Source organism: Lepus europaeus, chromosome 3 (assembly GCF_033115175.1).
Source record: "Lepus europaeus isolate LE1 chromosome 3, mLepTim1.pri, whole genome shotgun sequence".
Lineage (NCBI taxonomy): Eukaryota > Metazoa > Chordata > Mammalia > Lagomorpha > Leporidae > Lepus > Lepus europaeus.
In genome coordinates this window covers 160949111-160973068 of record NC_084829.1, presented here as the reverse complement: position 1 = coordinate 160973068, position 23958 = coordinate 160949111, and the positions used below count along the sequence as shown (strand labels likewise).

Sequence of the window (23958 nt, the reverse complement as noted above, 5' to 3'; positions counted from 1 at the left end):
AAGCGAGAACCATTTCAAAACTGCATGACATCCTACAGCTCGGTCCACAACCGGCTTCACTGAGGGAAAGCTCAGTGGATAGAGCCCCAGCCGCCAGGCACGCGGAGCAAGACAATAATTGAGAACAAATTGCGAACTTTTCCCATGCACGTTCAGATCAGCTTCTAAGAAAAACTGCACGTCGCTGTTTTGAGAAAACACAGACGGTATCTCCGTACTCCCACCCCAGAGAACGACTTGGCACAGGCCGCAGCACACTTTTTTGGTACATAGTTTAGGTTTTGTGGCTTACATGAGTCTCTATCACAAATTCTTTGTTTTTTTTTGTACAACCTTGTGAAAATGTAAAACCTGTTCTTAGCTCTGGGGCTGTACAAGAAACAGCCAGGGGCAGGATCAGGCCATGGACTACAGTCTCCGTGATTTCTAACTCACAGGAGAAAAATCGGCAAGTACTTATTTTGGAAAGCAACTGTTTCCCAGGTGGTGGGAAATACCACTTTCAGTCCGGGCAAGAGGGACACTCAGATAAACAAAACCATCGGGATGACACCAAGCTGGGGAACGCAAGCCCAAGCGATCACCCGTGGGGGTCTCACAGGGGAGCGGGGGACAGGATCTCAGGCTGGGCCAACCAGGTGCACTGGGGTGACCACCCTCCACCCCCCAAATGCCTTTCCTGCCACTGACAGTATGTCACCAAACACTCTGACTTCATCTTTTAAAAAAAATGTATTGATTTTCATTTTATTTGAAAGGCAAAAAAGCAGACAAAAACAAAGAGATGTTGCATCCACTGGTTCACTCCCCAAATGCCTACAACAGCTAGAGCCGGGCCATGCTGCAGCCAGGAACACACTTCGACACCCCCACGTGGGTGAGCTACCACGGCTGCCGCCCCAGAGTGTGCACCAGCAGGGAGCTGAATCAGAGGCAGAGCCGGCCCTGACCCGAGCGCTCCAACACGGCACAGTTGCAGCAGCTGCTCATCGCCTCAAATGTCAGTCCTGGTTCTTTCCCTGCTACGCGCTCTGTTTTCATTGAGCATTCCTCGCGCTCTTTCCTGGGCGGCTGCGACAATTTGTCTTTTCCAGTTCACATCAGACTTCTTTCCTATAGATGGCCACACTGGAAGACCCTGTGATAGCTTATTATACATAGCTTTTTTACTTTATTTTTAAAAATAACAAACATCCAGAGGAAGGCATTTAGCCTAGAGGTCAAAGATGCCGTTAAGATATCCACAGCTCACGAGTCCTGGCTCTGGCTCCTGACTCCGGTTTCTGCTGATACAGATCCCAGAAGGCACTGCTGATAGCTCAGATGACGGGGTGCCTGCCACCCACAGGGGGACCTGGATTGGGCTCCCAACTCCCAGTTTCAGCCCCAGCTCAGCCCGGGCTGTTGCAGGCCTTTGGTGAATCAATCAGCTCTCTTGCTCTCTCCGTGTGTGCTTGTGCGTCTACGTTAGTCTGCGTGTCACATAAATAAAAAGGGAATAAATAACAAAATGGTATCTCTGTGTGCCTATCTTATACCAAGTGGTGTCGGGCCACCAGTGAAACTTACTCCTCAGGTCCTACATCCTGAGAGCCTTTGAATGCAATTCTTAAAAGCAGGAACGAATGGAGCAAAGTGTGCGGAATCAATCATCCACACAGGAAGGTGCTTTTACGCTCTGGGATTGTGGGATTGTGGGATTGTGGCAGGGGAAGCCGCAGCCAGGGTGAGTGAGGCTGCAAGGCCGACTTCGGACAGCCAAGGCTGGTCCCCGTGGCCCGTCACACAACACGGGGACGACCGTCAGTATCGGTAGTTAGCGCAGCGCAAGGCGCTCCTGAGAATGAGTTAAGAAAGTACATTTTCATGCTGTCACAGCAACACAAAAGTGCACGCGTGCATCCATTAGCTTGGTTTAGCCATTCGTCAGTGTACAATAGCACCTCAAAAGGCGCCTGGAAAACCAATAAAAGATAAGTTTATTTTGGTGCAAAATCTTTTTGGAACTCGTGCATAGTTTTTTTTTTTTTTTTATACTATGCATTTTCTGAATTTTAGAAGACCCGCCCATATTATGTATTTCAAAACACCAATGTTGTACACAAGAGGCAGAGAGTGAGAGACAGAACCAGAACATAACTTGGCCAAGACACACTGTCCAAACAACAAAAGAAGAAGGGTGGAGGCAACAGTCAGAGCCGTGAACTAGCCAAGAACACAAGGGGCCGGAACACCTGGCCTGTGCGCAAAGTGCATCCTGGGACGGTCCCAGGCGAGGCAAGGTATCTGACCATGAAAACAGGCAGCGGGGACTTGTCAGAGTGAGGAGCAACACGGCTGGGAAACCAGGTGCAGTGGAAGACGATGCAGCCAGGTTGGAAAGAGACCGCTCCCGTGGGCAGAGGGAAAAACCCCAAGTCCAGCCCAACCACGCCCCTTAGCTTATGGAGTTGCACTGCACCAGAAACCCGAAGAGAGGCCTCGCCTTATATGGGTGAGCCACTCTATTTCCAATGCGGGCCACAAATCACACCCTGGGATGCTTCGGATGCCCTAGCCTAAAAATAAGAACCACCAGAAAAGTCTCAGCAGAATCACGTGGCGTCTCTGCCCTAACGGAATCCGAAAGCTGCACAGGATCTTCACCCCCAGGGGGCTGGAGCCAGGGTTTCAAATCCTAACGGTCGCTGGCACGTGCCGCAGGCAGACGCAACCCTGGGTTCCCTCTTTACCTCTTTGTTTGCTTTGAATGTGTCTTTCTTGCAGGCTGCTGTTGTCTTCCACTCAAAGTAATGCACACATTCTGTGGCCGTTACAAATTCAGGAGTTCCCTGTTTAAAAAGAAAGAAAGAAGTCACCACGCCACATCTCACCAAGTGTCTCGGGGACACTCAGAGCACGGTCAAGGCCACGGGGGCGGAGGGGACGGCAGCAAGGACGGGCAGCTGTTTGCAACAGGGTCAGCGAGAGGTTCCCAAGCCCCCAGATTCTGAGACAAAGGCTTCATGAAATCGTGCTGGAATGTTCGTGTAGCTGGTCCAGAACTGTCCCTGTGCCCCAGTTCTGCAAGCACAGTGAACTCGTGGGAAGCAATGCTCAGAGCCGCTCCACTCTCAAGCTCCAAGTGTTCTCTTAACCAAACGCCAGCAGAATCAAAGCCAGAAAACGTGAGCTCATGCTTCCTGAGAGGGCCCCGGGAGGAGCCCGTCTGCATCTGGCCGGTCCGGACGCCCCACAGACCCCCGCCCTGGAGGAAGCCCCTCCCGTCAGACTGCGGCCAGGGCTGACTCCAAACTGGTCAACCATAGCGCTGTCCTGGGGGACGTGGGGCTCGGTGCAGATTAACCTCTGCGCTCCCATGTGCAGGGCTGCCGGGTTCTGCTGCTTACACAGTGAACACACAACTCATAAAGCAAACTGTTGCAGCAACGAGCTCACTCCGTGACACAATCCTCCACATTGCACGCTGCACCCAGCACACTGGGGTTTTGTTCACTGTTCCGATAAAACGCTGTAGTTTTATTTAAAACTGGATTCTCACCTTCAGTGTGCTAATGACAAAAACCCACATGGTGCTCACGTTATTCCTTTGTGCTTTAGAAATACACAAAACAGAATTTCCTTGAATTCACATTACATATTTATTAAGGCAAGGAACTATAGAGAAAAAAATATTTGTTCTGCTGAAGGCATACTTGGGAATAAACCACTGCACAAATTATTGCCCGTCTGAAACCATGCTGCCTCCCAGACCACATAAAAACGTTAAGGAAGTGAACCAGATGGGTTTAGCAGACTTAGGTCATACATGGAGATCGGCGAGCACAAACAGTCTCCTCGCTGGAGCACAGTGGTTGCAGAACCGTGGCTTCCTTGTCCACAGCCTCAGCCCCCAGGCTCACCAAGCACCGTCGCTTAGGCTATTAACAACACACTTCCTGCGCCTGAATTTCTTCCTCGCCTCCTTGCAGCACCATAGAGGCATTTCGAAGGCAAAGAACCCAAGGTGATCGCAATTCCAGGGGGTTCTGCACTTCCCTCCCCCCAGCTCATGGATCTAATTTACACCCTGATAGCCACGACGTCCAAACACCCGCTCGGGCACTCTGCAGGCCAGGAGTACTAAGCCGGGCCGAGAACCCGGAGCCACAGAGGCTCGGGTGGCAGGTCCCACCTGTTTTGTGGGTTTCGTCTTTTGGATCCCTCATTTCTCCTGATTCTCCATGCACGCGCTGCTGCGCTGGGAACTTAACAGAGACTGTGGCGCTTTGCTTTGGGAAGACGACATGCAAGGTATAACGTGGTAGCCACGTGAGTGTCGTTCATTCCCGGCTTTTCTGAACACTGGGTTTCTTATTCTGACTCAAGAAAATTCATAAGATTTTTACAGCAATTGCTTTCCCTAAAAGCTAGAAATTTTTACTACAACTTCCTTTATTAGAAACTGAAGATTAACACCAACCAACTACACACAGCACACCTAGAATAAGAACACATTGCTTTACAAAGACACCCCTTTTAACCCAAAAAGGTCGGAAACCCCATTAACCCCCTGGCCAGGGATTCCCCTAAACAGACTCTGGTCTCTCCGATCTAACGTAAATAAGGAGGGAAAACCGCTTTTCAAGCACATTCTTCTAAAACTCATCAAAATGAAATACTGGGAGAGGAGGTTTTAGAAGAAAAAAATTTATTACGCCTGTGACATAAACATTGAACAGTGCTTTGCATTTAACATACCAATTAATCACTTTGAACTGTGCGCGCACACGGGATGTGATTCAAATTTCACTAACAACCTGCGAACTATGTGTGGACTTTGTCCGTCTACAGGTCCTGACGGTGACCGGCATGGTTTTCTTATCTTGTTAATTCTGCCGCCTTCTTCCTGGACTGTCTGTGTGGCAAGAACAAACCAGGCGCGAATTCCTCTAACCCAAGAAATGTCTGAAGTGACTCGAGACTCACCAGGGTCTTCCCGCACCGGAAGGAGATGCTGCTCTGCACCCGGTGACCGGCATTCCGGGGCCCACAGCTCACCGTGGTGTTGAATTCCAGAAGGGATCTGCTTGCGCTCCTCAAGGCAGAGTCACCTGTTTGGAGAAGGACGAGAACGAACAGGCTTTAGAGTGACTCGTCGCCTTGAAGCCACTTGCAGGGACAAGCAGGAGTACAGGGCACGACTCTGTGTCTGCAAACTCCAACACTGACAGAACGGCCCCTTCCCCGGGAGTCTTCACCTCCACCCACTCGTGCTGCTCCGGGCCACACGCAGGACCCCCAGTGCCACCGCCACAGTCAGCATGTCAGAAGTTCTATGGTAGATTCACCCACATTTCTCCACCTTCGCTAGCACTAAAACCACCCTCACCCCACACCTACACCCCCACAAGAACACCCCAGGCCTCGCCACCCTCCACTCCATGTCCTCCCTCCCCAGCCCCACTCCCCATCCATCCTGCATCAATGTGATCTCAAAACAAAAATCAGAATATATAACTCAGATCTGACATTCTTCAACGCTTCCCATCACACATGCCACAAAATACAGACCCACAAGTAGGGTGACCATGTATCGGGTTTGTGTGGGACATTAACACAATAATACAGAGTAAAGTCTATGTAAAACGAATGGCACGGGTTGGTACAGGAATACTTAAGCTGAGAAGCAGAACAGAAACCAACAGACCAGGAGAGCGAGCAGAGAGACACAGGGATGAGGGTGCTGCTGAAAGTTCGTGGGAAGATGGAGTGAAAAGACAGCTTGCGTTTTCTCCCATGGACTTTCTCTGAAGGCCTCTCAAACACGTGAAACTCTGATTAGGCCACAGTAACGATGCCGGATTGGTGCAGACGGCAGACAATGCTGAATAAATCAAACTGGAAACGAAACAGGTATTCCTGGGAACAGATAAAATTTGAACCCTACCTCCCACTGTATACAGAACCCAACTCTGGGGGCAAATGTGACACAACGGGTTGAGCTGTCACTGGGGACTCGCACATCCGATCCGGGATGAGCTGCCGTTCAAGTCCTGGACCCTCTGCTTCTAATCCAGCTCGGGAATCTGAGAGGCAGCAGGCTCAAGCCCGTGAGTCCCGAGTCCCGGGCTCCTGGCTTCAGCCTGTTGCGGCCATTTTAGGAGTGAACTCAGCTGATCAAAGATCTCGCCCACCTCTCCACTTCCCTTCCTCCCTCTGCTCTCTTTGCCTTTCAGATAAACAATCAACTCTAAATGGACTAAAGGCATGAATGCTGAAACCCAACGTTAAAGCTCTGTAGAAGACATCTCTTACAGCAGAACGTAACGGCTCCCGAGACTCACAAACGTTCATTTGGGAGTAAGCACATGCGTGGGATAGTGATCAAGGCTCCCAGGCCCCACACCAGCCTGGGTCCAATCCCCAGCTCCAGCCCGAGCTCCCAGCTTCCTGCTAATGCTGACCCTGGGAGGCAGCAGCGATGGTTCACGGAACTGAGTCTTTGTCACCCACACGGCAGACCTGGCCTCGGTCCCTGGCTCCAAGTTTCAGGCTGAGCCACTGTGGGCTTTTAGGAAATAATCCAGCAGACAAGGGGTTTCAAAGTCTCTCTCTCTCTCTCTGCCTCTCAAATTTAAAATAATATAAAATATATATATTATATATTTATATATATTTTATATATTTTTATATATTTAAAATAATATAAAATATATAAATATAAAATAAAATATTATATATATATATATTTAACTACAAAAGAAAAGATTGACAAACTTGACCTGCTCAGCTTAGGAGGTTACATCCATCAAAAAGCAGCTTAAAGAAAACAAGGCACAAACTGGGAGATGAATAGAACTGGCAAGGAACCAGCGCCAAGAATATCTCTGATCACATACAAACAACAACGGACAAGCTTTCTTGTAATTCCAGGAGATAACAGATGAAACCCACGCCTGGTCACTTCTGCAGATTTTGTATCAAAGGCAGGGAGGAAATTCTAAAGTGCTGAGCCAGCCAGAATAGGTCCCACCCAAGAGATAACCAGCCATAAAATGGACAAGACGTGACCAAACGTACAGCAAAGGCCCCATGCTGGTAAGTGACCACCGTGGTCAGGGAAGTGCAAGACCACATGGGTATTAACGCGCCCTGGCTGGCAAGTGCCAGGGGTGAGGGGCCAGCGTGCGCGGCTTGGCTGCTATTTCGGGCCATGTGACACTGCGTCCTGAAATCCAATGCCCATGTCCCTGTGACCTAGTTATTCCACTCGCAGGTCTGCCCGCGAGAGAACACCAAGCACATCCTCTATATATAACCGAGGGCGCAGGGAGAGGCTCTCCCGCCAGTTCCCGCCCGCGGCGCGCAGCGGGCTCAGCCCCAGCCAGCGGGGAGGAGCGGAGCACTCGGCGATGTCCACCAGAGTCACCCATAAAACGATGGACACCGTGCACCACGACGCTAATCTCATACACACCCACGGTTCTCCGAGGTTAGAGTACAAACCTGAAATGCAAGCAGCGGAACGCGGGCGGATACCAGTCACGGCCAGGGCTGCGGGTTTCCTTAGCGACAGACTTCACGGCGTCATGCACGCGGTCCAGGGCGACACGCACACCCAAACCCCGGGTGCGTCCGCGCACCACGGCTCTTCCTCCGTGCGCACGCCAAGGTCTGCCGGAATCGTCCTCTAGTGCCTGAGAAACCCGGGTTTTTTCTAACATTTTTTTGGTCTCCAATCGGCTCACCCAAAAGCATGCAGAGGCCAGGCCGCGGCTCCGGGACTGAGGACAGCGCCCGTGGACAGCTCCCCGAGGCCCCGCCCGTGGAGGGCTGCCTGAGGCGTGGCCTGTGGGTGGGCGGGGTGCTGCCTTCGCGGGGCGGGTGCCATGGCGCTGCGAAGAGCTACAACCGTGGCAGGAGAGTCTGCGAAAGGCCGCGCAAGCCGGGGCCAGTAGGGAGTGCGGCTTCTCCAGACAGACACGAGACCGCGGACCCCCACGTCCGGGGCGCCAGCGCGCAACCCCGGCTCTCAAAGGGCAACCTTTCCAGCACGGTGTCAAGAGGCGCTGGAGCTCTCGGCAGGGTCGGCCTGAGGAGGAATCCTCAGCGGAGGGTCCACAACTCCAGGGTAAGGGAGCCTGAACTTGGCGCGGAGGCGCACGCAGGCACCTGCACTGCACACGCCGCCGGGGAGCTGCAAAGCTGGGTGTCCGGCAAGCGGCCGCGCACTGCAGCAAGTCGCTGTGACCGCCATCCGCTTAGTGTGCTCTGGTCCCCGCCAGCAGGGCTCGCAGGCCAAGCTCGCTGGGCCCGCTGGCCGCCCCATTTCCGCCCGGCGGGAATCGAGAACCACAGCCCCGCTCGCCTTCTGCGCTCTGGTTCCCGCCGGTCAGGCCCGCAAGACCGTACTCGGTGGGGCCGCCGGAATAGCCAGCCAGCCCCCGTGTGCTCCCGGACCCAACTGGCCTGGCGGATGCGCTCACTAAAACAACCAGGCCCACCAACCGCGGTCGCCACACCACTCGCTAGGACTTACAGACCGTGCCTCCAGACCCTCCAACTGGCGCCTCCGGGACGCCTACTGGCCAGCCCCGCCAGCCGCGCCTCTGAGCGCTCCAAACCCCACCAGCCACGCTCCCTATGCCGCGCTGGTTGGGACTTCCGGGCCACAGCCGCGCCTCTGAGCGCTCCAGACCCCAAATGCCGCGCTCTCCAAGCTGTGCTCGCTGGGATTGCCGGGCTGCGGCAGCACCTCCGAGCGCTCCACGCCCCACCGGCCACACTCGCTGGGATCGCTGGGCCCACCAGCCGTGCCATGCCGTGCCACAGAACGCTCCACACTCCAATGACCGCGCTCTCCGGGATCGCCGGGCCCACCAGCCGTGCCGCAGGACGCTCCGCACTCCAACGACCGCGCTCTCCGGGATCGCCGGGCCCACCAGCCGTGCCGCAGAACGCTCCGCGCTCCAACGACCGCGCTCTCCGGGATCGCCGGGCCCACCAGCCGTGCCGCAGGACGCTCCGCGCTCCACCGGCCGCGCTCCCCGGGATCGCCGGGCCCACCAGCCGTGCCGCAGAACGCTCCGCGCTCCACCGGCCGCGCTCCCCGGGATCGCCGGGCCCACCAGCCGTGCCGCAGGACGCTCCGCGCTCCACCGGCCGCGCTCCCCGGGATCGCCGGGCCCACCAGCCGTGCCGCAGGACGCTCCGCGCTCCACCGGCCGCGCTCTCCGGGATCGCCGGGCCCACCAGCCGTGCCGCAGGACGCTCCACACTCCACCGGCCGCGCTCCCCGGGATCGCCAGGCCCACCAGCCGTGCCGCAGGACGCTCCGCACTCCACTGGCCGCGCTCGCCAGGCAGCACTCTAGGAAAGCTCCGGGCCCACCAGCCACGCCTCCTTACGCTGCAGACTCCATCCAATGAGCTCAAGCCTCCAGGCCACGCCTCCGAGCACTCCAGGCAGGCCCGGCCCACCAGCCACGCCCCCTTACGCTGCAGACTCCATCCAATGAGCTCAAGCCTCCAGGCCACACCTCCAAGCACTCCAGGCAGGCCCGCCAGCGGCAGCTTTCCAGACACCATGGGCCGGGCTCGCCAGGCCGTGCTCGCTGGGATTGCCAGGCCGCCAGCCGCGCCTCTGAGCGCTCCAAATCCCATCAGCCACACTCCCCATGCCGCGCTCGTTGGGACCTCCGGGCCACAGCCGCGCCTCTGAGGGCTCCGGGCCAGGCCGTGCTCGCTGGGATCACCGGGCCACAGCCGCGTCTCTGAGCGCCCAGGCCAGGTCGGGCTCGCTGGGATCACTGGGCCCACCAGCCACACACACCTCCGAGCGCTCCAGACCCTCCAGCCAGGTTCGCCCTGCCGCGCTCGCTGGGATCGCCAGGCCACAGCCGCGCCTACGAGTGCTACAGGACAGACCGGGCTCGCTGGAATTGCCGGGCCCACCAGCCACACCTCCGAGCGCTCCGCACCCACCAGCCGCGCTCGCCAGGCGGCGCTCTAGGAAAGCGCCGGGCCCACCAGCCACGCCTCCTTGCGCTGCAGACCCCATCCAATGCGCTCAAACCTCCAGGCCGGTCTCCAAGCATTCCAAGCAGGCCCGCCAGCGGCACGACTCTGAGCGCTCCAGACCCCATGGGCCACGCTCACCAAGCCGCGCTCGCTGGGATCGCCGGACTCCGCCAGCCGCGTCTCCGAGCGCTCCAGATCCCACGGGCCGCGCGCGCCCAGCCGCACTCGCTGGGATCACGGGACTCTGCTAGCCGCGCCCCCAAGCGCTCCAGACCCCTCCAGCAGGTTCGCCCTGCCGCGCTCGCTGGGATCGCCGAACTCTGACAGTCGCGCCTCCGAGCGCTCCAGACCCCACAGGCCGGGCTCGCCAGCCAGCACTCGTCGCGATCGGCGGGGCAGACCAGCCGTGCCTCTGAGCGCTGCACACCCACCAGCCGCATTCATCAGGCCATGCTCACTAGGGCCTCTAAGTTGTGCCTTCCGACCACTCCATGCTAGGCCGTGCTCTATGGTATTGCTGGGCCCGCCAACTGCACCTCCAAGCGCTCCAGACCCCACCGGCCGGGCTCGCCAGGCCGCGCCTGCTGAGAAAGTCCAGCACCTCCAAGCACTCCAGACGCCACGGAACATGCTCGCCAGGCGGCACTCTCTCTAAGTGCCACGCCTGCCAGCCGCGCCTCACAGCATGCCAGACCCCACCGGCCGCGCTCTCCGGGATCGCCGGGCCCACCAGCCGTGCCGCAGAACGCTCCGCGCTCCACCGGCCGCGCTCCCCGGGATCGCCGGGCCCACCAGCCGTGCCGCAGGACGCTCCGCGCTCCACCGGCCACGCTCCCCGGGATCGCCGGGCCCACCAGCCGTGCCGCAGAACGCTCCGCACTCCAACGACCGCGCTCTCCGGGATCGCCGGGCCCACCAGCCGTGCCGCAGAACGCTCCACACTCCACCAGCCGCGCTCCCCGGGATCGCCGGGCCCACCAGCCGTGCCGCAGGACGCTCCGCACTCCACTGGCCGCGCTCTCCGGGATCGCCGGGCCCACCAGCCACGCCTCCTTATGCTGCAGACTCCATCCAATGAGCTCAAACCTCCAGGCCCCGCCTCCAAGCACTCCAGGCAAGCTCGCCAGTGGCACTCACGCCTCCGAGCGCTCCAGACACCATGGGCCACGCTCGCCAAGCCGGGCTCACCAGGCCGTGCTCGCTGGGATTGCCAAAGCTGCCAGCCGCGCCTCTGAGCGCTCCAAACCCCACCAGCCACGCTCCCTATGCCGCGCTGGTTGGGACTTCGGGGCCACAGCCGCGCCTCTGAGCGCTCCAGACCCCAAATGCCGCGCTCTCCAAGCTGTGCTCCCTGGGATCGCTGGGCTGCGGCAGCACCTCCGAGCGCTCCAGACCCTCCAGCCAGGTTCGCCCTGCCGCGCTCGCTGGGATCGCCAGGCCACAGCCGCGCCTACGAGTGCTACAGGACAGACCGGGCTCGCTGGAATTGCCGGGCCCACCAGCCACACCTCCGAGCGCTCCGCACCCACCAGCCGCGCTCGCCAGGCGGCGCTCTAGGAAAGCGCCGGGCCCACCAGCCACGCCTCCTTGCGCTGCAGACCCCATCCAATGCGCTCAAACCTCCAGGCCGCGCCTCCGAGCGCTCCAGACCTTACGGGTCGGGCTCGCCAGGCCGCGCTCGCTGGGATCGCCCGACTCTGCCAGCCGCGCCTCCGAGCGCTCCAGACCTTACGGGTCGGGCTCGCCAGGCCGCGCTTGCTGGGATCGCCGGACTCTGCCAGCCGCGCCTCCGAGCGCTCCAGACCTTACGGGTCGGGCTCGCCAGGCCGCGCTTGCTGGGATCGCCGGACTCTGCCAGCCGCGCCTCCGAGCGCTCCAGACCTTACGGGTCGGGCTCCCCAGGCCGTGCTCGCTGGGATCGCCAGACTTCGGCAGCCACACCTCCGAGCGCTCCAGACCTTACGGGTCGGGCTCGCCAGGCCGTGCCCGCTGGGTTCGCCGGACTCCGCCAGCCGCGCCTCCAAGTGCTCCAGACCTTAGGGGCCGGGCTCGCCAGCCAACACTCGCCGCGATTGGCGGGGCAGACCAGCCGTGCCTCTGAGCGCTGCACACCCACCAGCCACATTCACCGGCCACGGCTCACCAGGGCTTGTAAGTTGTGCCTCTCTGACCGCTCTAGGCCAAGCCGTGTTCTATGGTATCGCGGGGTCTGCCAGCCACGCCCCCGAGCGCTCCAGACCCCACCGGCCGGGCTCGCCAGCCCAGTACCTCCAAGTGCTCCACGCTCCCCCGGCCGCACTCGCCAGGCGGCGCTCTTGAAGCACCAGCCCGCCACCGGGCTCGCCGGGACCGCCATCCGCACCTTGGTTGGCTCCAGACCCCACTGGCTGGGCTCGCCATGCCGCGCTCGCTGAGAATTCCAGCCCGGCCAGCAGCACCTCCAAGAGCTCCACGCTCGCCCGGCTGCTCTCACCAGGCGGCGCTCTTTGGAAGCGCCAGGCCCGCCAGCCGCTCCGGCTGTGATCAGCGTGCCGCAGCCACGCCTCCGTGTGCTCCACACCCCATTGGCCGGGCTCACCGAGCCACACCCCCAGTGGTCCAGGCAAGGCCGAGCTCGCCAGGCCCGCCAGCTGCTCCGGCTGTGATCAGCGTGCCGCAGCCGCGCCTCCGCGTGCTCCACACCCCGTTGGCCGGGCTCACCGAGCCACACCCCCAGTGGTCCAGGCAAGGCCGAGCTCGCCAGGCCCGCCAGCTCGCCGAGCCCGGTCCCCAGCGCTGCAGGCCCTGCTGTGGAGCACGGTAAACTACACTCGCCGCCAGCAGAGCCGCGCTCACAAAGCTCACTCCTCGCGGGCTGAACCCAGCCAGCCAGGCCTTGCGCACCACACGGTGCGGCTGCACCGAACCAAGCTCACAGGGCCTGCACTCTGCCACCAACTGGCTCTGGCTAAAACTCGGGTCACTTCCCGCAGAACTTCCACAACGTTCCCGCCCCACAGACTTCTCCGGGACCCTCTGCACCACCCAGGAGCAACCAGAAAAATCTTAGAATGTTCTAAGCTTAAAGAGCCAGTGGATGGCAGGAGGGCAGACATAAGGCAATCGGGTGAGTGAACAGCTGAGGATGAACTGGACCAAGATGTCTCCACGTTCCTGAACACCCGTGGGCGCCACGGAGCTCATGGAAATGGGATTAGAAGATCAACTCTGTCTCAATACACTCTGCATTACATTCAATATACTCCTGTAAGCAGTACTTAGCCCACCCCTGAAGACCTGGGAGTTCCAGGAACTTAAGCATGTCCCCTCTTTTTCACGAGTCACCCGAGGAAAACGGGTGCTCTTCAGAAGACAAAACAGCGAGAGCCACATCAGGACTGCATGGTGTTGATCCCTATCAAATTCTGACCAGGAGAGGTGGCCCTGGCAGCATGAGGGCAACGGCAGGGGCACCGTGCTGTGCAGGACTCCCTGCCCAAGCTTGGTCTTCCTCACAGCACTCGAACGAGCAGCTGTCCTCACTGTCCGTCCAGGTCAGCCAGCACACTGCCCCGAGTGCCCCAGGAGACAGCCGCCAGGACCCTTGGCTCTTGCTGGGCCGTCCCCTCTGAGAGCCACGCCGGCAAAGCCACGGCTTCATCTCCCCATGATTGTTTGAGGATCCTGAGCCCACTTGTCTGGCATGTCGATAAGCGCGCTGCTCTAGTCCGTGGCCGAGCTGGGTACAACAGCTGCTCCACCTTGACTCTTCAGCTGGAACCGGGTCAGCTGCACAGCTGCAACACCTGTGGGGCCGGCTCTGGACTCTGAGTCAGTCACCGGTCCTGCTCAATGAGGGCACGAGCTAGTTTAACTTTTTCCTCTCATCTTGTCCCTTGGTAAAGCAAGTCAGCCATGTGTAAACCGATTATGTGGCACTGTCCGCGTAAATGTCAGGTAAAGCCCCGGCGACTTCCCCCTTCTCACAGTACCATAGAGTTGATGTCTTCTGCCTTCAATGAGGGCAAAACTCATGTTGCTCTCACAGAGGCTCTTTCCAAACTGATGTCTTAGCCATTTTAGTGTTTCTAACTAGATCTAACCCAGACATGTTGGAACAAGTTAGTAAGAGTTTATTTTGGTGCAAACAAAACTGAAATCCACGTATAGTTTTTTCCCAACGGGCACTTTCTGTGAATTTTTTTCTAGACTTGATATTCCAAGATCCCAGGTGCTGCTGCTGCCTGCTTACCCACCAAACTCCCAGCGCATCAGTCCCACCCACGCAGAAGCAGCCAGTGCCTAGCCTGCCGGTCAGCCCTCTCTGTCCCAAAGCCTCCCGGGTTCAAGTTCCCCTGCCCCTCTTATCTTCAGCCAGTGTAGGTTCAACGTCTTCCACTCATGCTTTCCTTACACAAAGTGACATGAGATGCTCTTGGCTCTTAGATCCATCTAGATTTCCAATCACTAACCACCCTGGCTGCTGGAGGTGGAGAGATTCATCCCAGGAGTGGCTCCTTCTCCGGCCGGTGTCTGTTGGCTCAATAAACCCTTTTGTTCAGAGAATCCTCAGTTCGAGAGCTTGGTTTAACACTCTGGCATCAGCTGTAACATCTGAGGGAGAAGGGATGCGGTTCCCGCAGGGCCAAGTGCGGTATCCACGGCAGTCCCACTGAGACACAGCAGACAGAGTTTCTTTTGGGACCTTCAAAGCCTTGGACCATGGACTCAGCTCTGTGGCCACTGCCCTCTGGCTGTGTTGAGCTCCTTACGTCTGTAGCGGAAACACCAACCTTGGAGCTGAGGAGCTGGTACAGGGACACCCTCAAGTTTGCATCATTATCTGTTTCACACCAGGTTTTTCTCTTGGGTTTGACTGCTTTCATCGGCCTCAAACACTCTGCGCTCCTATTGACATCTCTGGCCATTTAATTACAAACTGCATCTTCACCACACTCAGTAACCACCACCATTAGCTCTATTATTTAAATGAGATGAATTTCATTACAAAGACAAGAGATAACTGCTTGTTCCAGGCCTGGAAACCTTGTGCCAGTGTCAGGGCACCGTCCGTGGCATGCAGCAGTCCCACAGGGCTCCCCAACAGACAAAAAACACGTGCTATTCCCAGATGAGAAGGAAGGTTTCTGGCTCATCTGAGAGGCACACACGAGGGACCAGCTCTCCCAGGACCTCCAGCACCCCGACGCTGCGTGGTTTGCAAGGGCTTAAGACATTCAAACAAGCAGCCAGCGACGACTGGGGACATTTGGGAAGTGGCACTCACAAACAGCACACTTCAGACCCAAAGCAACTCTTCTAAACAATGAACAATGGGAAGACAAAAGTCTGCCCCCGCCCCTGGTCCTTCATCAGGAATGGTGGTGTGCGTGTGTGTGTGTGTGTGTGTATGCGTGCACACACACACCGTGAACACAGAGTGGACGCAGGCAGGTTTTCCTCAAAACGGGCTGGCCCTCCCAAGACAGCTCTCTGGATGTCCAATGAGGCTCTTTCCATGTGGCTAACCGGGTCTTTTTGAGATTCCAAGTTACAAATCAAACACACTGAACATGAGAATGGGCAGTGTCTTTTAACTGGTACAATGCAAAGCAGTAGCTAGACTGGAGACTGACATGGCTTCCCTGCGGGATTCTTTCCAAAATGACTGAAAATATACTGAAGCGAGAGTACGCTGAAGCAGCTTTCCCAAGTAGACTCTCCCCTCCCCCAACCCTTCCACCTAACTCTCCTCCAGCTCCACACCTGTCCCCTTTCCTGATTTGCCTCCTGGTCCCCCTAACCCTTTCCTGCCCCCCACCACCTCAGCCTATTTCAAGGAATTCCCAAAATCCAGGCACAACCATAAGAGGTAACTTTCATTGTAGGCAAGAGACAGCGACCACTGTAGCTACTGGCAACACAGCCCACCGTGCTGTTGGCCTGGACAGACAGGCGACTGTCACCCCAGGTCGGGGTCCAGACCAGGCTGCACAGGCAGGAAACTGGCTGTGAAGTGGCCAGGTCAGAAATGGAGCTGGCCAACCCCACACACAAAAGCCAGCCATGAGTTACACCCCACAGTCTAAAGCCGAATGAAGGGCTACAGCAAAGCAAATCCCAATTTTTCATAAAGATCCCTACCCATTCCAATGAGAATTGCACCCTATAAACCAGGGCCGCCTCACTTACACCCACTGGCTCACAGGTTAGTGGGGTTAGGAGAATCACAGTGTTGAATGCAGCTTGTGGACTGGCCAACCTCTTAAACTTCCCAGGGACTCAACCTAATAATTTGGCCCTTGGTTTGGTATAGCTAAAGGAATAGCCACAGAACTGCTTCTCAGGCCTCCTCAAAACCTATAGATTGGCTCCAATGCAAGAATGTAAGGGCCCTAAAGGAGAAACCATTTACAAATATTACTTCAACTGACTGTGTTCTATCTTCCAGGAAAATTCTGGTTTGCCTACTGATGCCAAAATAAGGTGGTTTTGGTTAACAGACAAGGAATGGTCTGCTCTAGCTAAAAGGACCAGCACTGACTGGGAAGTCCTTCCCTGCGCCCATGCATTGATGAGTTAGCCCAGAATTTTAATGAATACAAAGAAAAGACTGATACATAATGAATTTGCAGCTTCAACAATGTGAGACAAAAGCAACTGTGAATATGTGTATATATTATTCACATATAATTACAAACCCAAAAGCAAACCCAAAGGAGTCTGCCATTGCTGGAAGAAACCAGGGACTGGTTTCAAACTAACAAAAGGGACTGCTTCAAACTAAGAAAATCCCCAAAAGACAACCTAAATTATTGATTCTAAAATCCTAGGGAGAGGCCGGCGCCGCGGCTCACTAGGCTAATCCTCCTCCTGCGGCGCCAGCACCCCGGGTTCTAGTCCCGGTCGGGGCGCCGGATTCTGTCCCAGTTGCTCCTCTTCCAGTCCAGCTCTCTGCTATGGCCTGGGAGTGCAGTGGAGGATGGCCCAAGTGCTTGGGCCCTGCACCCGCATGGGAGACCAGGAGAAGCACCTGGCTCCTGGCTCCTGGCTTCGGATCAGCGCAGTGCGCCAGCCGCAACGCGCCGGCCACAGCAGCCATTGGTGGGTGAACCAACGGAAAAAAAGGAAGACCTTTCTGTCTCTCTCTCACACTGTCCACTCTGCCTGTCAAAAAGAAAAGAAAAAAATCCTAGGAAGATTCTATGGAGCTCTGAGGAGACAAAGGGGCTGCCTGCCCTCCTTCCTTCAACTTCCGCAGGACAAACGTTTGTTCTAATTGGACCTGACCGGCACCCAGTGCCATTCTCTCGGCCACAGGCCCTATGCAGATGCCCTCGGACGACTGACAAAACACGAAGCCACCGGCATCTGATTTCTCCGGTACCTTCCCAAGGCCATACCCTTAGCTTTGGGGCCACTGACTGATACTCCCTTTCAAATATTTAAATTGTAAATATACCCATACCCACAAACACCCCAGACCAACTACCAGAATGCAATTAAGAGGACTTGGGGAGCTGAAGAGGACCAGGTTAACTGGGCTCCTGCCTCCTCTTTGGTTGCTAAACCATTATGTGAGACGCTGCTTGCCTGGATACCAGGGCTCCACATGGCCAGAGAACGGCTGCAGGCTTTTAGGACTTTAATGGGAACTCTGGACAACTTGCCAGCCCTGGGCCACCCAAACTACAATGTGCCTTTCATGAAAGTGACGGCTCCATGTTGGAGGTCCTGACAGAGGAACGTGGGAGATTCCCTGGGCTGTGTAGCACAGGCAGTGCCTCCCTGCTGCCGAGCCACCCTGCTGCCGCTGCCTTCACACAAGACTGCTGCAGGCACTCCCCTGCCGGCTACCTTCGCTCACTTCATACGACCTCCGTCTGCCAGCGGGCTGACCTCTGAGGAGCCTCCGGCCAGCAGCCTCTGCCCCCTCCGGAGATCTCACAGGCCTCATCCAGCCACCTTGCTGCCCTCGGTGAGAAGACACGCCCGGGGCCGCAGAGCACTCACTGAGCTCTCTAACTCTCTAGGACAGGTTTCTGGAAGGAAACTGCGACCCCTGAGGAGATGTACCGGGCACACTACTGATGGTTCTCATTTAAAATGGCAAGCGTGCTGCCACGTAGTACCTAACTTGCTTGGAGCTGGCCAAGACTTAGCACGTGATACACGACCCCTCTGCCCCAGGAAAGCCCTTCACCCTCCCACTTGGGTTGCAGCAAACAACGGAAGAGTTTAGATCACCCAGCAGCAGAACAAGAGGAGCATGCACGGGAGCCAACACCGCTTGTCGCACAGGGACAAACACTGCAAATGTAGTGAACCGGCCGCAAGATGCAAGAAAAACCAACCCTCTCAGCGGCAGTGGGATGGTTGCGGGTGGGAGGGAGCTTACGGGGGGGGGGGGGGGGGGGGGGAAGCCGCTATAATCCAAAAGTTGTACTTTCCAAATTTATATTTATTAAATAAAAGTTTAAAAAAAAAAACCCTCTAACATGATTTGCTACCAACCAAAAGCGGGTCTCTGTCTGGAAAACTCCTACGGGACAGGTCACCAGTTCCAGCTTGCGTTCTGACTGCTACCATCTTTCAGGGCTGCACCTTCTGCTTTCCCCTTCCATGACAATCAGCGAGGCCAAACTCCAGCCAGCACCATGCATGCTCGGGAGACCTACCTGCTGCCCATGCTTTCCAGAAAAAGCCATCTCAGAAAACTAAAGATTTCTGATGGCATGAGCTGGCTGCACGTCTGTCTGTCCCTCCCTTTCTAGCACCATCTTGTCATCTCTAATTGTGTTTAAAAAAAAAAAAAAATCCTCACCACCATCACCTATCATTGTTCCTCCTCCATGGGATGTGGCCTCCCAGGACTAAGCCTTCCCAGCCACGTAGGATGCACCCTGAACACAAAAGAGCTCATTAAAGAAGATAAAAATATTGCAAGCATTCATCAGTAATGCTTTCTCTGAAGGCTCTTGAGAAAAAGGGGGAACCGAGAAAAGAAAAATTACGAGATGTCCTAAATTTAATTACAAGTGTCAGCCAGTGCAGTGGGGCAGAGATAAGGGAAGTTAATCAGTTAACAGCTGCAGGCCAGAAGCCACCGACTGCTCCACATTCCTGGAGGTACCTGAAACTCAGACTCAAAACCCCGGCGGCCCCCAGTCTGGGGCTGTCAACTCCCAGGTACACAGGAACTTTCTGGCCCCTACCAACCCAGAAGCCACCAGTCCTTGGCCCAGTGGGTGGTCCTCCTAGCCCAAATCTCCCAGCTTCCCATCATCCCGCCCCCCATATCTATAGCCAATGTCAGGTCAACATCCACGGGTACGCTTTCCTTTCCCAAATTTTGCCACAAAAATGCCCTGGGAGCAGGGCCTGTAGATCTATTTCTAACCCAACCACTCGCCAGCCTTGCCGCTGGGAGCCACGCAACCCCTCCCAGGGCCGGGAGGCTCTCTGGCTAGCATCTGTAACAGCCCAACAAACCCTTTATTTCAGAGAACCCTAGGTTTCCAGTCTCCGCTGAACACTGGCCAGGCCGTGCTGTCAGAGCCAGGCCCACGAGGTCGCACCTACGAGGCTGCCGAGCCTGCCTGCCAGACTGCACCTGCAAGCCCTCCATGCCACACCAGCGGGGCCTGCAGAGCACCAAGGCACACCCACCAGGCCAGACCTGACCAGGCCCACCAGGCCGTGCCTTGGAGCCTGGCTGAGCCCGCAGCAAACCTGACTTCGCAGGCCTTCCACACTCAGCCGCGGGGCTACAAACGCCTGTCAGACAGACAGACGGACGAGCTCCTTGCTGCTCACCAAGGCGCTCCAGCAAGGCTTCTCCTGCTCCCCGCCTCACCACCCGTTTTCCCTTCACTGCTGCGTCATTTCCTGAATTCCACACACACCATTCACTATTCACGTGTGATTTCATCCAGCTAAGCGGGAATCCTCTGACAACCTCTGCCTCCGGTGACTGCCTCGTTTCTCTGCTCTTGTTATGAAGGCTCTAACGGGAGACCCCTGTCCTTGCCACTGGCACCCACCCCCAGCCCCTCCTCCCTGAGCTGGCTCCCCCACTCAGCCACAGGGCTCAGACCCCACCCACATGTCACTCTCTCCATCTAATCCTTCACACACAGCCCTGAGCCCAGCCTCAGCCCCACCCCCACCCCCTCCCGCTCTCTCTCACAGCATTCCTTCCGCCCTAACTCTGCAAATGCTCTACGCTTCCTGGCCTGTCTCCCCCTACTCGGTGCCCCAAGAAAAGGGAGTTTTGTCTGTTTCAATGACTTAGTACCAAGAACAATGCCCAAAAATGACCGGCAGTCAAGTATTGACAATAAATAAGTGAATATTAACCACTGGCTGTATTTCAAAGTGTAACTTACACATATAGCTTTGTCCATGACCTAGGACATGACTAAACCCAGAACAAAAACCACACAATTTATTGAACCATCTCCAGCCAGAGGGTTCCAGCGTATTTGCCACAGCAAAAAAAAAAAAAAAAAAAAATTTGTTCAAGCATCTATGTGTAGTATTATTTCTTCTGTTTTCTGCATTCATGAAAGTAGGTCATCAGAATTTGTTTTAAACATTAACAGACATTTCCAGGAGAGACCATAAATCGTATAAAAACATGAGCTGTTTCCAAAACGCAACCGATCCCTTAAATAGCCAACACGATTTTAAGAAAATGAAGGGGCAAAGGGCTGAAGGAGAAAAGGCATTTTCACATCACACGAATCAGAGAGGCGAAAGCTTTAATGTCGTGATCAGCCGGGATGGCTGCTGCAGATTTTTAAGAATCAGACCATATAATCGGGACCGGGGGTCGGGGGCTGGGCTCCTGACGGGAAGCACGGTGCCTGGCAGCCGGTCAGGACTGCCGCGTCCTCCCCAGGCCGCGACCACCAGCCAGCCGGGACTCCCGCTCCAACGCGGTCTCCTTCGGTAATGCTGTTCCCTAGCGAGCACGCTGTCTCAGTCCAAACAGGAAGTAACAGGCTTCCCACTGCAAACGCAGAGCTCCGGATCCTCACAAAAACTCGTGAAAGCCCAGGTATTCGCCACGGGGATAACAGGCAGCATGTGAACACGTCTAATATTTTATACATCTGAAATCTTCGACACAATTCCAATTCAAAGTTTACGACCAAGCAACTGATTAGAATCCTGACAAAGTTTTAGAATATTTAAGAGAATTTCAGCTTTATCACATTTATAAGTTTATAAACTGTTGTTTTTCTAAGAATTGTTGTGACACTGAAGTTTTTTTGTTTTTTTTTTTTTAAGATTTATTAATTTGAAAGTCAGAGTTACACAGAAAAAGAAGGAAAGGGAGAGAGAGAGACAAAGGTCTTCGATCTGCTGGTTCACTCCCCAGATGGCTGCAACAGCTGGATCTGGGCCAGTCGGAAGTCAGGAGCCAGGAGCATCTTCCAGGTCTCCCACGTGGGTGCAGGGGCCCAAGGAGTTCTACTGCTTTCCCAGGCCATAGCAGAGAGCTGGATTGGACGTGGAGTGGCCAGGACTCAAACCAATGTCCATATGGGATGCCGGCACTGCAGATGGTGGCTTTACCTGCTACGCCACAGCGCCGACCCCAATGCTGAAGTTTTAATTGCTATATCAGATATACATGTGAAGTACATAAAAAGGAACTCAAACACATATGACGTACAAACCCTGCAAAATGTGGTGACGATGATTAACTCGACTGTCTGCTGCTACATTCATCCATTCATGTGTAGTGTCACGTACCTAGGAAGGAACTGATGTGGGACTTTTTACGCTAAACACGTAAACTAAGCACTCTTTTCCAGAAAGCTTGGCACCACGAGTGTTTTAAGATTTCAGGTGTTCCTCGCCCCCCAGCCCCCACCAGATTTTAGAATATTTAGAAGTGAGATAGTTTGAGAACAAGACCCAAGTCCAAACACAGAATTCATGGACACCCTAGACACAACCTGAAAGTAGTTTCTAACACACTTCTCACACACCTGCACTTACTGTCACCCCAGACGAGATCACGAGTGGGATCTTCCACTTGCAGCGTCAGTGCGAGGAAGTTTCATATTTGGGAGCCTTTCAGATTTTTGATTTTTGGATTATGGATGCTCAGTCTGCAATGCAGTACTGTTAAACCAGAGCTGGGGTCTTAATATCTGCGTATGAGCACAGAAAGTGCCCTCGAGGGCACTAGGAAACCCGCATCAGCAACTACCTTCCCCACAGGGCTGCAGACAAGCACCCTGCCACATGCCCACCTCCAGGCTGCCTGCCAGCAGCCCAGCACACAGCCATCTACACTTCTGCTAATTCAGTGGAAGGAACATGAGACCAGCTCTCACGGCCGCTCTGCCCCGCCCAGCCGGATGCCGTCCTCTTGTGAATTGCCTGTTCTTGGGCTTTGCCGTTTTTCTCCCCAGCTGTCGGTCTCAATCTCCTCTCCCTCTGCCTCTCCTAACAGCACATGGGACTGCTGCTGGAACATCTGCCCTGGCTAGTGGGGTCTTTTGTCTCCGGGATGCCTTGGGCCACTAAAGCGTGTGCACTCAGCTGCTCCAGGCTTCTCCAGGGAAGCTCCAGATTCTATTCAGATTCTAAGTTACTAATTTTTTTCCCAATGTCGAATTGTCTTTTCACTTTCAAATGCTAACAGGTCTGTGATGTGAAGGGGGTGGGGAGAGTTGTCTCACTGTGCTTCGTGAAAGACACACTACCAAGGACACCCAAGATCCTGGCTGTGCGCTGGGCTGCTGCATGTTTATCTGGATCTCTTTCCGCACTGGCTCTTCTGGTCCTCTGATCTTCGGGTGTTCCAGCTCTTGTGGTTGGTCTTAAAGTTCACATTTTTCCCTTTCTAGCAAGTTCATAAGAAGTTAGTTTCTCAGTCGGCCGTGTGTTTGGGTTTCCCATCCCGGTTCCTGCTTCAGCCCCCACACCTGGCTGACGTGACCCTGTCCACAGGCTGTGGACAGGGCTGTCCACGTCCAAGTCCATAACCACACAACCGCTGCCACACTGCCTATGCATTTTATAATCGCGTTTCTTATTTTTAAGATGAGAATGAGATCTCAATCTGCTTCAAAAGGTTGTTGGGCAAATTAAATGTTTCACTTCAAAACATAAAACCTGGCACACAAGTATACAACAAATTTACAGTTTACGCAAACTAGCGAAATTAGACCTGAGTCCACATTATCCTACGTCCATGTTCCTGTGCCTCTCCTCCACACACACAGTTTGCTTTCTGGAGTTAAAGAAATGAGCAACTGCTCCTGGGGCAGAAAGCGTGCCTCATTCTCCCTCTGGGAGTCTGCCGCTCTGGGACAGATCTCTGTGGTCTGTGTCCAGGAATAAAACTGCTGGTTTATATGGCCATCAACTTAAACTGTACCTTAGCTCTTACTCATCCAGTTAGTTACCTTCAGCCTCGCCCTTTTAAGCAACCTTCCTTGTTCCACTGGGCCATGTTTTCCAAAGACACCTGCCATCAGCCCACCTTCCCAACACTGTTCCAAAGAATTTACAGTGGATCCACTACCGAGCTGGCTCTCCAAGCCTGTAGGGTTCAGGCACATTCATGTTCTGTGCAGCCAGGCTGATCACAAATCACCCTCCTGATGACTTATTTGCATCTGATATCAGTCCCTTTTATTACAGGAAAGCACTTCAAAAAGTTACTAGAAAAATAAATTAAGGGGCCAGCATCCCATATGGGCATCAGTTTGAGTCCTGGTTGTTCCATTTCCAATCCAGCTCCCTGCTAATGTGCCTGGGAAAGCAGTGGAGGATGCCCAAACACTTGGGTCCCTGCACCCATGTGGGAGATCTGGAAGAAGCTCCTGGCTTCAAATCTACTCAGTTCCAGCAGTTGTGGCCATTTGGGGAGTGAACCAGTGGATGGAGGACTCCTCCCTCTTCCCTCCCTCCCTCCCTCCATCTCTGTGTCTTTCAAATTAAAAAAAAAAAA

The 23958-nt window shown here is 55.4% G+C and overlaps 1 protein-coding gene across 1 annotated transcript in view; it reads right to left on the bottom strand.

The window, feature by feature from the left end:
- IGF2R (insulin like growth factor 2 receptor) overlaps nucleotides 1-23958 on the bottom strand; it is a 107676-nt gene that overhangs the window by 62816 nt on the left and 20902 nt on the right. Inside the window, exons 3-4 of the mRNA XM_062187005.1 lie at nucleotides 4969-5093; nucleotides 2733-2831 (exon numbers count right to left, since the gene is read on the bottom strand). Of these exons, the coding sequence (XP_062042989.1) occupies nucleotides 2733-2831; nucleotides 4969-5093 (224 nt within the window). The remainder of the gene's footprint in view (nucleotides 1-2732; nucleotides 2832-4968; nucleotides 5094-23958) is intronic.